This window comes from Balaenoptera ricei, chromosome 19 (genome assembly GCF_028023285.1).
Source record: "Balaenoptera ricei isolate mBalRic1 chromosome 19, mBalRic1.hap2, whole genome shotgun sequence".
Taxonomy (NCBI): domain Eukaryota; kingdom Metazoa; phylum Chordata; class Mammalia; order Artiodactyla; family Balaenopteridae; genus Balaenoptera; species Balaenoptera ricei.
This window is the reverse complement of record NC_082657.1, coordinates 36,110,888-36,128,575: the sequence shown is the minus strand read 5'-3', so window position 1 is coordinate 36,128,575 and position 17,688 is coordinate 36,110,888. Positions and strand designations below refer to the sequence as shown.

General features: G+C 45.4%; 1 protein-coding gene across 2 annotated transcripts; it reads left to right on the top strand.

Moving 5' to 3' along the window:
- Positions 1-11: 11 nt before the first annotated feature.
- Positions 12-13,628, top strand: CIAPIN1 (cytokine induced apoptosis inhibitor 1). 2 transcript variants are annotated; one of them, XM_059905072.1, is made up of 9 exons: positions 12-112; positions 5,061-5,242; positions 6,064-6,216; positions 7,610-7,686; positions 9,123-9,285; positions 10,726-10,799; positions 11,684-11,799; positions 12,292-12,373; positions 12,899-13,628. In XM_059905072.1, exons 2-9 carry the CDS (start codon positions 5,086-5,088, stop codon positions 13,007-13,009), a joined length of 933 nt encoding a protein of 310 aa, XP_059761055.1. In that variant the 5' UTR covers positions 12-112; positions 5,061-5,085; the 3' UTR covers positions 13,010-13,628. The 2 variants fall into 2 exon arrangements, with proteins under 2 accessions (XP_059761055.1, XP_059761054.1); XM_059905071.1 differs by having other exon boundaries at positions 7,607-7,686.
- The last annotated feature ends 4,060 nt before the right edge of the window (positions 13,629-17,688 follow it).

Sequence of the window (17,688 nt, the reverse complement as noted above, 5' to 3'; positions counted from 1 at the left end):
TGCATGGCCACTTCCGCCCTCCCCGCGCAGCGGGAGCTTCGTCCTCTCGCGAGAGGCGCGAGGTGCGGAGCCGGCCGATGCTGAGAAGCCGGGAGCGAGCCCCGGGCGGCAGGTGAGCGATCACTAGGTGGTCCGAGAGCCCGACCTTCCCCAACGCCCCCGTTCCGGCCCACCCTCTGCCCCACGTCCTCTCATTTCCCATCCCCAGCCCCGTCCTTCGGCGGAAACGTGGCTATGGCCACCTCCCTGAGGACCACAGCGGGCTTTCGCTCGGGGGAAGCCGGTGTGAGGGGTCGGGCCCGTCCTTCCTCGTCCCGGGCTCCTGGCGTGGTGGCTTCTGCTCTTCCCGGGCTGCCTTATCTCCCGCGCTGCCGGACCCGGCCTGAGGCCCCTGGGGACAGCGCTGAGCTGGGGCCCGGGAGACCGGAGTCTGAGACCCGCTTCTGCTAGTAGCCAGCTGTTGTGACCTTGAGTCTCAGTTCCTCTTCGCAAACATCAGGGAAGCCGAAGTTTCCGTCTTTGGGGGTACCTGGACCCCCCAGGTTGTAATTTTGAACCTTTGACTTCCCTGAACCTCCAAAGTGTTGAGTTGATATAATTGAGTATTCCCAAACTTGCCAGATTGGAAAAACCATCAGGACGTTTGTTAATAAATCGGATACCGAGGTCTTTCTCCTGGAGAGTTGATTCAGTACATCTGGATGTAGTCCTGGAATCTTATTTTAACAAATGCCCCCGGGTGATTTGGATGATCTGCAAGTTTGGGAAAGGCTGGTGGCCTTTATGCTGACACTGAGTGCCAAGCTCTGCGTGACTCAGGGAGGTCATGGACTAGTCACTGAGCAGATATGTAAATGCGGAGCGCCTCACTGGGAAACCTATCACCAGGGAAGGCTTCATAATAGTCGGAAGAAGTAAATGGTTTGGGGTGAGGGATAACCAACAGCTGGAGCTAAGCATGCCATCCTGTAAGTTTTGTGCAGTTAGACCCTTGTCTTTGTATTTTTGCACACTCCTTATCAACCTTTTCAGAACCTGTTCCTCTCCCCTGCGTGAGTGTGGGGAAGCCTCCCCCTAAGCCAAAACTACTCCCCAAATGTTAAAATTTCAGATCCATATTTCTGGATTTCGGTAAAGCACTACTGATCTCTCCATGAGGTTTTGTTTTCTGAGTTCTGTCCACTCATCTTTTTTTTTTTTTAATTAATTAATTTATTTATTTATTTTTGGCTGTGTTGGGTCTTCGTTTCTGTGCGAGGGCTTTCTCTAGTTGCGGCAAGTGGGGGCCACTCTTCATCGCGGTGTGCGGGCCTCTCACTATCGCGGCCTCTCTTGTTGCGGAGCACAGGCTCCAGACGCGCAGGCTCAGTAGTTGTGGCTCACGGGCCCAGTTGCTCTGCGGCTTGTGGGATCTTCCCAGACCAGGGTTCGAACCCGTGTCCCCTGCATTGGCAGGCGGATTCTCAACCACTGCACCACCTGGGAAGCCCTGTCCACTCATCTTCGAATGAATCTTTCCTGTGGAAAATCTAGCACTTGGATATACTTCCTGAAACCCTTAAGTTTGACACACACCTAATTGCCTGGAGACAAAGTCTTCTATTTCTTTTCCTTTGAGTTTACTGTTTCTTTGCAGATTGTCACCTTTTTTTCTGTGTGTGTGTGTGTGTGTGTGTGTGTGTGCAAGTGCACACACTTTGGTCAGTTCATTTTAATTAAATTTTTCTTTCTGATAGCTGTCAGTATTCTTAGAATTTTCTATGCATTTGACTTAAAAGGATTTGATCCTTGGTTTGAACTGATACCCAAACTTCAATCTTATTTTTTTTCTTTTGGCCCTCTTCATCCTTAAAAGGAGCCAAATGCTCAGGATTTGATGTTTACTAGGTGCCTTAAAAATAAACAAGTGCATCTCCAGAAGTTGTTCTCAGACATCTGCTTTCACTGCCTGCCCACAACATTTTAGAAGGGCTGTGGGCATGTGTGTGCAGCAGTCAGAGTTGGAGAGATGCTTAACAAGTCCAGTGACGTGACAATGACTTCTATTCCACCTCTTTTTATTTATGAAACTGGGCTCTGAGTCACACTTCTAAGTATGTTGACTTAGGTGCCAGACATTTTTTCCTTGTTTTTTTAGAAAAGACATTGACAACAACATAAAACTCTGATGATGAATAGTATCACACTTTGGCTTTTAGATATTTAAAAGAACATTGTGTCCCATTTTATTTGGAATATGCTGACTGAAAGTGGTGGCTGTGTCTTTTTGAGAGTTAATGTTTAATAAATGTATTTTATGAGCTCCCTGTTGCCATAGAAGATTAGTTTGGGGGGATATGGAAAACAAAGCACTTTCCATTCTTCTGATTTACAGACACAATCCCACTGGAGTACTGTATAAGATGTCATAAAGTGCAGCTCTTATATTGTGTAATTTTAACAATAAAAAGCAGCTTCACATTTTTCCCCGGGGTGTCCTCCCAGCAGGTATGGCTGAGGAGGAGGAACAAGATTTTATAGGACTGTTTGAAGCAAAGGCAGATAAACTGGCCACGGAGAAGTGGAGACTCAGAGTTCTCTTAGAACATTATTTTATTGAGCTCTGTGTGCCAGGTCCTGCTGAGTACATTGCATATTTTTATCTTCTCATTTACTTCTTGCAGCAGCCTTGCAAAATATAAGATTATTCTTCTTACTTTGTTAATGAGAAAAGAGGCTAATCACTGATCCATTGTCATGTAGCTAATAAATTGAAGATCTAGTGATAGGTAGAACCCCAGTTCATCTGTATTCGAAACCTGTGCTCTCTAAAACTCTGCCTGATAAATCGGGAGATTGGGATTGACATATATACACTAATATGTATAAAATGGATAACTAATAAGAACGTGCTGTATAAAAAAATAAAATTCAAAAAAATAAAAATAAAAAAATAAAACCCTGCCTCCATTAAGGTTGCTGAAAAGGTCTCGACGTCTGGCTTTTTGTGTTTCTCTAGTTAATGAGTAGCCTTTGGCCCCTCGGTTCTTCCAGGAGGATTTTTCTGTGAGTACAGTGCAAGGTTGTAGTAGTGGGAAGGGAACTTCTCACCTCTTTCTGTTGTCCCAAGGGAGAGCCTGTTCCAGCATCATTCTAGAAGATCATTTATTTCTTATAACTTCATACCCAGCAATCCATATTCCTATCTTCCCCAGCTGGTTCTTAAATGTGAGATTGATCCCAAGTTGTTCACTTGAAAGATTTGTAAGGGTTCTTCCTCAACATCATGTTACAGTTGAAAGCTTAAAGTTTCAGTTCTTGATTGTGTGCTTTTTAGGGATTTAAAAACCACAATTCAATGACTAAGGAATCCTGTTTATCTGGTAACACTTGGCATCCTTTTACCACGGCATGCAGTCAGGTTAGGATAATAAAGAGGGCATTCCACAAGGAAGGAACCAGATAAAAAGCATGATAGAGTGAAAATACCAAGATTTTTCATACAACAAGGAAGGATTCACTTTGGGGGGGTGGGAGATACAGGTGGAGCCAGATTACGGAGCACCTGAATCCAGAAGACTGAAGAGTTTTGATTTTGCTCTAGAAAATAAAAGCCTTAGGAAATGAGCAACAAAATCAAAGTACTACAGTATTTAAGGATGACTGGCTGACCTAGGCATGTTTTGTAGGCTGAGGAGCAAGTCATTTGAAGGGAACATTTTTTTTTTTTTTTAAAGATTCTGCACTCAGATTGCTTCACATGTCTTTTTTTTTTTTTTCTTTAAGATTTATTTATTTGTCTGGCTGCACTGGGTCTTTAGTTGCAGCACGTGGGATCTTCGTTGCAGCATGCGGGATCTTTAGTTGTGGCATATGGAGACTTTAGTTGTGGCATGCGGGATCTATTGCCCTGACCAGGGATCGGACCAGGCCCCCTGCATTGGGAGTACGGAGTCTTAACTGCTGGACCACCAGGGAAGTCCCTGAAGGGAACATTTTTAAAGAAGGAAGAGTGTGTAGGCCTGACTTAAACTTGGTCCTGGAGTGTCTGTGGTGGCGTAATTGACACTGGGTTAGCCACCTCTGCAGAATACAGAAGTATTCGGCTTAAGACCCATCTATGTGTGATCCCTCTCCCACAGCTTTGGTCTCACGTCATTTGGTAGAGCTGTCTGAAGCCGGGGACTTGGAGTCATTAATGTTTAAGAAAGAAATGGGGAACTGAGTAGACTGCTATCTCCTGACCTGATTGCATCATGAGGACATTCTATACTCATCTGAGTATCAAGTCAAAGAGAAAGTTGACCCCAGCAGGAGGAAATTTCCATAGGTTAAAAGCATGGGTTTTACAGTCATATAGACTTGGATTCAGATCCCAGCTTTTACTTTTTCCACACAACACTTACTAGTTGTGTGACCTGGGCAAAGTCAACAGCCTGTTTCCTGACTGTAAAATGGGAGTAATATCTAGTTTAAGGCTGTACTGAGGTTCAATTGAGATAATGTAGGTAAAATGCTTTGAAGAGTCTGGCTAATATTAATTGTTAGAGATAGAGATAGTAGATACTATTGATCAATGCAGAGTCAGTAGAATTGAATTTTCATATCTTGATGAATGGGAAAATATCATTATTCAGTTTGCTAAATTTACATATGTTGTATCTTTTTAAAAAAACACTAAGCTTGTGGTTGGGTTATATCAGCCAATTTATTTGCCTCCCTTGCTGAGTCATACTTCTGCCTAATTAATGTCCGGTGTGTTTTACATTCTGTTCAAGCTGAGTTGTCTCATACCAAAGAGAAAATAATATTTGTGCCTTCAACCTCCTTACTTGACTGCCCAGTCAGGATTCTCACCAAGGAAGCCACCTGCCATATTTGGGAATGTTGGGGTTATGAAACCTTGGGGTAATGGGTTTATTTATTCACACTCTGGTATCTACAGTGAGGTTTTCTAATGTGGTCAGCATTCCCTGGTGGGAGGTCGGAATTAGGTTGCAATTCTAATCACATTTGGTGGTACCCCATGGATTGAATTGCGTTTTGTCTCTGCTCACTCTTGACTCTCCTTTGGCCCATAGCTTTTAGGTCCACAGCACTGCAGGAATGGCAGATTTTGGGATCTCAGCTGGCCAGTTTGTGGCAGTGGTCTGGGATAAGTCATCTCCGATGGAGGCTCTAAAAGATCTGGTGGATAAGCTTCGAGCCTTAACTGGCGATGAGGGCCGAGTGTCTGTGGAAAACATCAACCAGCTGTTGCAGTGTAAGTACCTACCCAGGTTGTCTTACAGGGAGGGCAGTTTTGATGGCAGTGCTGCATTTCTTGTCGTTCCTTGATAGCTGGGTTTTTTGTTGTTTTTTATTTTTAAATTAAATTTATTTATTTATTTTTGGCTGTGCTGGGTCTTCGTTGCTGCGCGCGGGCTTTCTCTAGTTGCTGCGAGCGGGGGCTACTCTTCATTGCGGTGCACGTGCTTCTCATTGTGGTGGCTTCTCTTATTGCGGAGCACAGGCTCTAGGCACACGGGCTTCAGTAGTTGTGGCTTGCGGGCTCTAGAGCGCAGGCTCAGTAGTTGTGGCGCACGGGCTTAGTTGCTCCGCAGCATGTGGGATCTTCCTGGACCAGGGCTCGAACCCATGTCCCCTGCATTGGCAGGCGGATTCTTAACCACTGCGCCACCAGGGAAGCCCAATAGCTGGGTTTTTTTTGGGGGGGTGGCACATGATAGTAGTTTTTTCAGTTGAGATACAGTGGACTTAGGAGTATAGTTGATGATTTGTATAAGTAAGTTCTTATTTCTTATTAGCTGTTCCACATTTTTTAAAAAAGCTTGGTTTTTGTCCACCTTCCTTTTTTACTTTTTCCCCTGAGCATACAAAAGGAGATGAAGTTAGTAAGACTGAGGGAGAGCAGGGCAGCAGTGTCCTTGCCCCTCTTGCTAGTAACGGTGGTGTAATAGCATTTGCTGAACAGGTAGCTGTTTATTCTACTAGGCCACGCATGTAGCCTTTGTGGGGACTTGGGAGGGATTGGGAGATTCTGGGGCCCAGGTGATTGCTGATTAGAGTCTTCCTTCTTTTCAGCTGCCCACAAAGAATCTAGCTTTGACATTATTTTGTCGGGTATAATTCCTGGAAGCACCACTCTGCACAGTGCTGAGATTTTGGCTGAGATGGCCCGGATCCTTCGGCCTAGTGGACGTCTTTTTCTGAAAGAGCCAGTAGAGACAGCTGTAGGTAAGGAAATTTTCACTTGAAAGACTAGAGTTTAACAGGGTTGAATCTTTAGGTATGTTTACTGCATCTCTCTGAGAAGGAGGTATAATTTGGTGATCAACAGTCCTATACTGAACCTTATCCTTAGGGATAAGGGATGAATTATTGTAAAACTCTGAACCAACACATCTGAATAAATTGTGATCTTTGACCCATTAGGTAGTAAAATAGAAGGAAACTGCTCATCTGAAAATGGCTGGATCCTTCAACAGGTGAATGCTTAAACTGGTGCATCCACACCATGGAAAACTATGCAGCAGTAAAAAAGGAACAAACTATTGCCACATGCAACAACTTGGATGAATCTCAGAGGAATCATGCTGAGTGAAAGAAATCCAATCTCAAAAGCTTAGATGCTGTATGATTCTGTTCATATAACATTCTTGAAATAACAAAGTTATAGTGACAGAGAACGGGTTGGCCATCGTCGGGGTTAGGAATGGGAGGGAGGGGGTACGTGAGGCTGTAAAGGGGGTGGTATGAGGGTTCCTTGTGGTGATGAAGACTACACACACACACAAACAAGTGTTTGTAAAACTGGTGAAATCTGGATAAGCTCTGTGGACTATCAGTGTCAATTTCCTGGTCTTCATATTATATGATAGTTGTGTAAGATATTATCATGGAGAGAAGAGGTGAAGGGTCCTTGAGACCTCCCTGAACATTTTTTTTGAAACTTCCTGTGCATCTATAGTTATTTCAAACTAAAAAGTTAAAAAATAGTGACTAGAAGTCTGAGAGTGATGAGCTAAGTGTTGATCCATGTGAAAGTAAAGATAGAATCCAAGAAATAAAAACCTCTTTTTTGCTCAGTGGTAAAGCTGTCAGAATCATTCTAGATTTTTAGCATTTTTAACTAGACTTTCTGTCAAAATGTGATGACTTATTTCATCAAATAATAGAAATAAAAGTATGTTGAAATGTATAAAGGCATTTATGTGGAAATATAAGCTTGTGATGTTAATAGCAGCTATAGCCTTCTTTGCTGGGATGTACACCTTGGGTGACTAAACACAGTGTCTGTCGGAACTATACGGAGATACTTGTATACTTTACAGTTTCTCAGCCTCTTGGTCATTATCCAACAGCCCCCGGAAGGTTAGGTATTTCAAAGAAACAGAGAGTGATATGAAACAATAATAATGGAATTTATTATATGACAAGAGCATCAGTAAGAGCACTTTGAACAACCAAAAGGATTTGTCCAATTGAAATACTATCACTAAAATATATATACACTGAACAGAATAGGTTATTGTTGTTTTAATGCCTGCTGACCTGAATAGGAGAGAGCCTTTATTATTTTCCCTGCTTTGACCTATAAAGCTATTAACTGGGGTTTTCCTCTTAGCAGTTAACAATAGCAAAGTGAAGACGGCATCTAAGCTGTGTTCAGCCCTGACTCTTTCTGGTCTTGTGGAAGTAAAAGAGGTATGTTTGTAGACGACCTTCTTTGCTGGGAATTTAAGCCTTGGGTGACTAAACCCAGTATCTCTTTTGTCAGACGATACAGAGAGAATCTGGGAGAAATAACAACCCTGAAGGTGAGGTGATCAGTGTCACTCAACTAGGAAACAAGTTGAGAAGGGCTTTGCATGTGAGAAACCAGATGCCTCGAAGGACGAAACCTGTGAAATCAATCTCCTCTGAAGAGACTCAGCTTGGGACCATGTGGGTTGGGACATACTTTGGTCTCAGTACTAGTGGTGACCACTGAAGCAGCGAGAGAGCGACACATCTCTTAGTGGACACGAATCTTAGGCCTAAGTGAAGGGCAGTTGCCTGTATTTTCCTCAGCTTTTTGGTGGGAGGCTAGAATAGGTTGGAGGGGGAAATCCTTTTCTGACAATTCATTAGAAATATTAACATTAAATAGAGGTATTTATGGTTCTACATTCTTCTCCAATGCTGAAATTTTCTTGTGTGAGAGGTGTTATACCACGATAGCTGTTTATACCATTGATCTGTACATGACCTAGGGCCTCAGTTTCTTCACGCCTACCCTTTCTTATTTTTCTTTTTAGTTAAAGTTCTTCCATTTTTTATTCCAAAATATGGGATGTTCATAAAAATTCAGTTAAGACTGAAGAATATAAAGTGACATCTCAGGCCTTGCTTATGCTTTCCTCCCCAGGGGGAGCCACCAATACATTTTTTGGTGTGGCTGTTCGGACTTCTTTTTATGTATTTACAAGTGTGTTGTGTGTGTGTGTATACACATTTTTTAATGTAAATAAGGTCGTATGTATAGTGTTCAGTCACTAGCACTTTTCCCCACTTTTAGCTGACCTCAACATTATCCACCTCAGTGTACTGACCCACTTTCTTACTAATGATGGAACGGCATTCAGTGCTCTAGATGGACTGTGGTTTATGTAGCAGTTCCATAGTTGTCGGACATAGAGGTGGCGCCCCCAGCTTCTTCCCAAGGAACATAGAAAGCATTTCCCTCCCCCTGTGGTTCTCTTTCTCTACTGCGTATTTCATTTCTGACATCTTTACTGCGGGCATGCTCCTCCACCACAGGCTTCGATTCCATTCAACAGCCTCTTCAACATGTCCGATTCATCTTGATAATCATAATCGTTACAGCCTCCACAATGCCTCGCACAGTGCCTTGTACCTAATAGACAGATATTTGATAAAACTCTCCAAGGGGCAGGCTCAACATAAACATGTAGACAGAAGTTACACTCTAGGGTCCTGATCAGTGAGAAACTGAACGTGAGGCACGAGGCAATGTCTGTGATCTCCTGCTGTTGTGTGCTTACTACAGATGTGAGCATTTGACACCTGTGAGGGGGACATAGTACACCATCATACTGTAGAAGAAGTGTGGCCTAATCCTCTGATATCTTGAATTTCAGCTGCAGCGCAAGTTCTTGAGCCCCGAGGAGATTCAGTCTGTCCGAGAACACCTGGGTTACCACAGTGACAGCCTGCTCTCTGTGCAGATCACAGGAAAAAAGCCCGATTTTGAAGTGGGTTCTTCTAGCCAACTTAAGCTTTCTACTACCAAGAAGTCTTCCGGTGAGACTGGCCTAGGGACACTGTTCTGTCTGAGTGGGCCTGGAAGGCCCTATTAAAAACTGAGCCAGAGATCTGAATGAGGTGGTGATATCTTTAGAGGATCATTCCCTTCCTTAATTGCCCTCATTTCCAAATGGAAGAATGCTTAATGTAGTGTTGTCCTGGGCATATTCAGATCCAAAACTGAAATGATGCATAGATATTACCTAGTTCAGCTCATTCTTCTGCACCAGAGGACACTGAGGCCTCCAGATTCTAGAGGTCAGACTCCCATAGCTTCATTAGTTAATGAAGTCTTTCCAGACCCCAGAATTATGACATTTACCCTCAGAAGACCTCACAGTGGCGGTCATGGCAGATAAGAGTGTGCTTTTCCTCTTCCCATGTATCCTTTTCTCTGTGCCACTGAAGTCAGCTTTTCTTGGAGGATCTTAAGACACATAAAAATATCTCTTCTCAGAAGATTGCACTCCACCCTTTGTCACCACTCTCACCCTTCCTGTCACTATTTTTTAATGCCTGAGTTGAGAAAAATTATCCTAGCTGTGAGGTATGCAAAAATTTACAGGTACATTCACACTGCTCTGTTTTGACTGTCCAGCCTAAATCTTCAAGAAATCCTTTAGCGTCCTAACCTTTGGAGTCACAGTTCCAGAATGGGTAGGAGCAGCTTAGATGACCTGCCCTGTGGGGGATCTGAGCATCCAGTTGTGACAGTGATCTCTGGGGGGTGCACTTACCCCCCAAGGCCCATTCGTGGACTGGCCCACACTGAACCCTCAGCTCTTTCAGGCCCAGACAGAGAATCAGGAGGTGTGATTTGCTACTGATTTGTTGTTACACCGCCGCCATCAGCTCTTGAGCTCATTTTCTTGTCTGTAACAGGTATACATGAGACCGGAGCTTTGCTATTTATAATGCTTTTTGGCACAGTTTCTTGTTTAATATTCAAATCTCCTGCAGTGGGTATGGGGAATCCTATTAGCCCCATGTTCTAGGGATGGGAGCTAAGAGAAGGAGGAGAAAGCAATATGGAGCGGAAGTTAAAAGCGTTAGGTAGACTCTGTCTGTACTTGTGTATTTGTGGCTGTGTGTAACTGGCCTAAGTATCTAAACCTCTTTCCTCATTTATAAAATTAGGATGACAAGAACTTTCCTCATAAGATGGTGAGCAGGACTAAATTAGATCATGTATGTAAAATGTTTAATGTAGTATCTGGCACAAAGCAAGTGCTTAACAAATGATGGCTTTTATTACCATAAAGTGATGGGTCCCGCTCATGCCTTTATAAGTGGTAGAGCTGGGCCTTGAACCCAAGTCTTTTGACCGCTGGTCCAGTGTGTTCCCTACACAGCCTCAGTAGAAAGCACTTACATGTGCTTGGAGTTTGTTTCCAGCTGCTTTTCTGGAGCTTGTTTTCTTTTATTGGTTGGATTCAGGGAAGCCTGCTGTGGACCCTGCAGCTGCCAAGCTCTGGACCCTCTCGGCCAATGATATGGAGGATGAGAGCGTGGTGAGTCAGCACTGTGGCCACCTGATTGCTTTCTTTTAAGCCCCACTTTGGGTGGGAATGTTGTTGTCTGGAGTGGCCTCTCTGGGTTTGTAGGTGTGAAAGCATTTAAAGTCCAGCCTTGTGGCTGTGCCTGCCACTGGCATTTTTTGACTCAGAAGGAAACTCCACATTAGTGGCATTTTAAATTTCTTTTTCAGCATCTTTCCCCCGGCAGATTTTCTTGTTCTCACTTCATGTGATATATTAAAGACTCTTGTGGGCATGCATAAACCTGAAAAGAGTTTGTCAGCTAAAATATTTTTTGGCTCCTTCGTCTGGGTACGTCACCAAATGCTCACTGTCTTAAAAGTAATGCTCTTCCATCTCAGATCAGTGCTTTCTGTAATAAAGTTCTTCATTCCTACAACTATTGAAGTTAGAGTGGTAAGCAAACTAGGCGATGGTTTGTGCCCTCACAGAGCTTACAGATTAACTGTCTACACGTTTATCGAAGAATTACACAAGTGTATATATCATTATCTGCCTTTTCCTCTGGAATTATATAGAAAATATTTCATTCCCTTTTCTCACATGACAACCCTTTATATATTCACATAAATATAACACTTCTCTCTTTGTTCTTCCTGCTCCCTCCCGCCCTGCCCTCCTCACACATATTCTCTACACATCGTAAATGAGTTCCCAGCCCCCTCACAGACTAACACAGCTTCTGTGCACGTAGTGTACTCACTATGTGGTCAGCTTGGGCATGATGATCAAGCCCAGGTAGGACGATGGGTGCCTTCTACGTAGATGGGCGAACTGCTACTGTGGCCTGTGACCACTTCACCTGTTCATTAGCAGAGACCATGACTGTGTCATTAATGGCTTCAAACATTCTCCAGGATCTCATTGACTCAGATGAACTGCTGGATCCAGAAGATATGAAGAAGCCAGACCCAGCTTCCTTGCGGGCTGCTTCCTGTGGGGAAGGGAAAAAGAGGAAGGCCTGCAAGAACTGGTAAGCCTTGGGGTGAGAAGAGGCTGCCAGGCTGCTTCCAGCAGCTTCTGATTATCAAGGAATCGCTGTACTTTACAATTACTAAAACATGTTTTATCGTAAAATGTATCAGACGGTAGAAGAGTATGCTAAATAAGTACATTTTAAAGAGTAATAAAATGAACACCCATGTACTGATCACCCAGGTTAAGAATCTGGAACATGACTTGTTCCTTAGAAGTCGCCTCTGCGTGCTCCCTCAGCTGCATCTCCCTCCCTCTCCTTACAAGAGGTTACCATTCTCCCAAATTTGTGCTAATCTTTCCTGGCTTTTTAGATAGTTTACCGTCTATGTGTGAATCTCCAAACAATAATTGTGGAGCCCAAACCTGACTAGGCCAGGAAAGGTCAATACTCCATATCTGTGAAGGCTCCCAGGGAAAAGGTCTGTCAAGGATTTGGAGTTTCTGGGTGGTGGCAGATCCCACTCATCAGCTGCTAACTTTCCCCCAGCACCTGTGGCCTCGCAGAAGAACTGGAAAGAGAGAAGTCGAGGGACCAGATAAGCTCCCAGCCCAAGTCGGCTTGTGGAAACGTGAGTATCTGGTTGATTACTCAGTATTCACAAAGGCCTAAACTAAACACAGATCAGCTCCAGCTCTACAGAATTCACTGCCCAGGTGTTTTAATAATAGGTGAACATGTGAGAACATGTCTCTAGGTAGTGATGGGGAAGAGGGGTTATCTCCTAAGAGTGGGTAGCACACTCATGCCCGTAGGGGAGGTGCTTGTCATTTCTTATTTTTGGCCCCTTTCTTTCTGCTTCACATTGGGCCTGATTAGCTACTCAGCCATTTGCTGAGTGTGGCTATGATTTGAACTGCTGAGAATATAGAAGTATGTCCACCTAAGGAACTTCTCTAGACTTTTGTCTTTCATGAAATCAGAGATCTTAAAGACTCTTAGTATTTGGATCCCAATTGGACCTACAAATGTACCCAGTCGTTCTCTTCAGGCCGCTGTGGCCATACTATGAAATTTGGGATCCCTTTCTTCTGGCCTGTATCTCTGGGAGAGCTGACACTTGGCTTCCCTGTATGACGGTCTCTTCTTTCAACAGTGTTACCTGGGCGATGCTTTCCGCTGTGCCAGCTGCCCCTACCTTGGGATGCCGGCCTTCAGACCTGGGGAGAAGGTGCTCCTGAGCGACAGCAACCTCAATGATGCCTAGGGGAGGGCCCGGCCTGGGACACACCCGCTCCTCCGCCAGCTCCTGCCCCTCACATCCCACCGCGTGGTTCCTCCCATCTCCTCTCGATTGGCTCACTCTGGCTTAGGGCCACTGCGGAGAGGGTGCTCAGTGGACAGAGTGGAGCTGGCTGGGCGCAGTGGTGTGCAGTGCTGCTACAGATCAACACCAGGGTATCCGGGGCCCTGTTACCCTGAGTCGGGACCTCCTTCACCCAGTGTTAGGTAAGTGGGGCGCATCCCAAATAGGCCCCTCTCCCCAGGTCAGAATGCTGACATTTCGTAACACTCTCCGAGCCCGCCATCCTTGGGTATTAACAGTGTGACAGAGAGGGCCCTGCCCCATTCTAAGCTCCGCAGTAGTGCCACGGCTTATCTTCCAGAGTTGGTGGTTTATTCACCATGCAATTTTCTTGGTGACAAGAGGCAAGTGTCTCATGCCCTCAGAGCACCAAGGGAGTCACTCCTTGGTTGCTGTGATCATATCCAGTGTCCCTCTGCCCCCTCCAGTCCTACCCCCCCATCCCTGTTTTACTGTGTTGCATCTGTATCCTATTGTCATTTCTGTTAATCTCCAGGTATTAAACTTACGTACTAATGTATATTCGCTGTGAAGAGGGGATATGTCTGAGTGTGTGTGTGTGTGTACGCGTGATGTCTGACACGGCCATCCAGGCTCACCTGGGACCACAAAACTCTTTTCTGGAGAGACTGAGTCACACCACATGGGGCCAGTCCTACACTTATAGATCAGGGCCTCTCTCCATCTACTTTAGAAGAGTCCAGGTTGGTGAGCATTTAGAGAGAAGCAGGACAGAAGTCTGACCCAACAATAAATCTCTGAGCAGGAGACCCTTTGTTCTTCTTGTTCCCCACCAACACAGACTTGGAATTGATCTTGCCAAATAGAGAGATCATTGTGGATTTAAGAGACCTGGGTTTTTCTATTTTGACAATAAAGAAAAGTGTTCATTGGTATTTGTCCTTGAAACTTGACTTGATCCTCTAAGTTTGCTTTTGCTTATCCTGGTGCCTGCTGGTGGATTTTAGTTATGGGTGTGGCTTGACTGTGAAGCCCCTGTGGTAGGCTGAGTTCTAAGTTGACACCCCAGTGCCCCACACTTTTGTGTAATGCCCTGCCCTTGAGTTTGAGCAGGACCTGTGAGTATGACGGGACATCACTACTGTGATTAGATTACCTTGTGTGGCAGACATGAAGGGATTTGCAAATGCAGTTAAAAGTCCCTCGTGGAACCCTTGAACACTGTTGGCAGGGATATAGATTGGGGCAGCCACTGTGGAAAACAGTGTGGAGGTTTCTCAAAAAACTAAAAATATAATTACCATATGACCCAGCAATTCTACTCCTGGGTATATATCCAAAATACCAAAAACACTAATTCAAAAAGATACATGCACCCCAGTGTTCACAGTAGCTCTATTTACAATTGGCAAGAAACGGAAGCAACCTAAGTGTCCCTAAACAGATGAATGGATAAAGATGTGGTATATATATATAATGGACTACTACTCATCCATAAAAAAGAATGAAATGGTGCTATTTGCAGCAACATGGATGAACTTGGAGGGCATTATGCTAAGTGAAATAAGAGAAACACAGATACTGTATGATATCACTTATATGTGATATCTAAAAAATACAGCAAACTAGTGAATATAACAAAAAAGAAGCATACACACATATAGAAAAAAACTAGTGGTTACCGGTTGGTGGGGGGCGTCAATATAGGAGCAGGGGAGTAAGAGGTACAAACCATTAGGTATAAAATAAGCTTCAAGGGGGCTTCCCTGGTGGCGCAGTGGTTAAGAGTCCGCCTGCCAATGCAGGGGACACGGGTTCGAGCCCTGGTCCGGGAAGATCCCACATGCCGCGGAGCAACTAAGCCCGTGCGCCACAACTACTGAGCCTGCGCTCTAGAGCCCGCGAGCCACAACTACTGAGCCCGCGTGCCACAACTACTGAAGCCTGCGCGCCTAGAGCCGGTGCTCTGCAACAAGAGAAGCCACAACAATGAGAAGCCCGCGCACCGTAATGAAGAGTAGCCTCCGCTCGCCGCAACCAGAGAAAGCCCGCACACAGCAACGAAGACTCAACACAGCCAAAAATAAATAAATAAACTTATTTTAAAAAATAAAAATAAAAATAAATAAGCTGCAAGGATATATTGTACAACATGAGGAGTATAGCCAATATTTTATAATAACTATAAATAGAGTATAGCCTTGAAAAATTGTGAATCACTATATTATACACCTGTAACAATATTTTGTACAGTGACTATACTTCAGTAAAAATAATAATTAGGGGAAAAAAATCTGTCATGGACCTTCAGCCTTTTAAAAGGGAGATTATCCTGAGTGGGCCTGACCTAGTCAGTTGATCCTTTATAAGAACTGGAGGACAAGGTCCTCTTGCTGGCCTTGAGTTGCCGTGTTGTGAGAGGTCCCACAGGCAAGGAACTGCAACCTCTGGGACCCGGGAGCAGACCCCACTGACTGACAAAGAGAAAACAGGCCCTTGGCCCTACAATCACGTGAGAATAGAAATCTGAACTGAATAACCACGTGAGCTCGGAAGAGGACCCGGTTCCAGATGAGACACAGCTGGTGGGACCCTACATGGGGGCCCAGCCTCACTGCACCTGGACTCCTCACCCACAGAGTCTGAGACCATAACTGTGTGTGGTGTTAAGCCGCTAGATTTGGGGTGGTTTGTTACACAGCAGTAGGAAACCGTTCCAGCCCCCGACTAGGCTTAATGGTAACGGATATTTATCGAGTCGAGCTGCCAGGCGGGATGCTGTTAGTTGCTTCCGCTGCAGTTGCCAAGGTGCAGAGGAAAATCTCCACCTGCAGGTTGAGGACAGGAGATCCTGAGCCAAAGAGCTTCCTGGGCTGGGTTTAGCAGAGCCCCGGGCAAGTGCCACAAGCTCTTGCTGAACTGATTCTTGTTCTGTGTCCCCGCCGCTCCCGGCAAAGTGGGTGACACTACCTCCTGTCTGCTGCACCTGGCAGTTAAGGGTCCCGGCTGGCAGCTGCTGGGTCGCTCCACATGAGGGCTCAGAGCGGGGCTGGCCAGCTCAGAGTCGGGGCCAGCATGCTGCAGAGCGGCCTGGCCGGCCAGCAGCGCACACGTGGCCTTGGTGCCCAGCTGCCACTCAGCACAGCAAGACCACGGGAGGGACACGGGTCCTCACACCTGCTGACTCTGGAAGACAGCAGCTCTGAGGGGAGGTTTTGGAGCCAAAAACCGCCTCAGATACCATTGAAAACAACCTCAATTTACATCTGGGGACACGGTGAGACCCAGAGAGTGACCTGCCTCCACCAATCACCTGACGACCTTTAAAGGTACAGGTGGCTGAGGTCCTTAGGTGGGCCTAAGTGGGGCTTGGGAATCTTAATTTTTTGGTCAGCTCTCTAAGGTCATTTCCAAAACCTGACAGCAAACAGTTGGGACATCCCCTTTTCTCTGAAGTCACTCCAAAGCACCAAGTGGAGTGGGCAGCCGAGCAAACCACACCTTCCTCGGGTTTAGCCGAAACAGAACCACAAGAGGAACCACAGGATAGTTGCAAGGGGGCCAAATTCGGGGGCTTTGGAGCTGGCGTGTGGGCGGAAGACAAGGAGAACAAGTGAGAACACAAACCTGCTCCAAGCCGAGGGCTGCTCTTGAGTTGTAAAATCAGGCAGGGGGTTCCACGCACCCAGACAAGCAGTGGGGCTGAAGGAAGCATCCCACAGAGCACCCGAGGGCAGCACTCCGGTTGTTGGGCAGGAGATCAGAGGCTTGGCTTTGTGCTCATCCTACAGCCACCTGCTTCTTGTGGGGTGGGGGGAGGAGGGGAAGCTACACGTGGAGCTAGTATTGATGAGGGCATGATCCGGCGGGCACTCTTTCACAAGGCCGCTGGGATTGGTTTGGACAACTACCTCCTAGAGAGTCAGTTTCAACGCTGGCCTTGTATTAGAATCACCTGGATAGCTTCCCCCTCCCCAAAAAACAACAGAAACACCACTGCCTGGGATCCCTCCTTTCCAAAGACCAATTAAGTCAATCTTTTGGAATAGGGCTGCAGGTGTCAGCATTTTGGCAAAGCTTTCCCAGGTAAGTGCCTCCAAAGTTGAGAGCCACTGCCCTGGAGAAATTCTTTGACACATGCACCAGAAGACAAGCTAAAAAATGTTTAAAGCAGCACTGTTTGTAATAGCAAGAATCTGGAAATAATCCAAGTGGCCGTTACCAAGAGGATGGGTGAAGGAGTTGGTCGTCACGGGGGGGAAAATGATTAGTTGTAGCTGTCTGTGCACGTCAGCGTGGAAGAATCTCAGAGAACAGGGAGTCACAAAAGCAAGTCACGGGAGAGCATGTGTATGAGATATGTTACATTTACGTAAAGTTCAAGAGGTTAAAAACATACAAGATGCATCAATATATTGTTAGGGATATACGCATACATGCATATGTAGTATGTATATACACACACGTGACAAATGAAAGAAAATCAAGGAGAATGATAAACACTAAATTCAGGAACGTAGATGTCTCCGGAGGCTGGTGGGAGAATGACAACAGGGAGGGGGAATGGGGACTTCAGAGCAGCAGGAAGGTTCTATTTAGGAAGCTGGATGATGGGTATA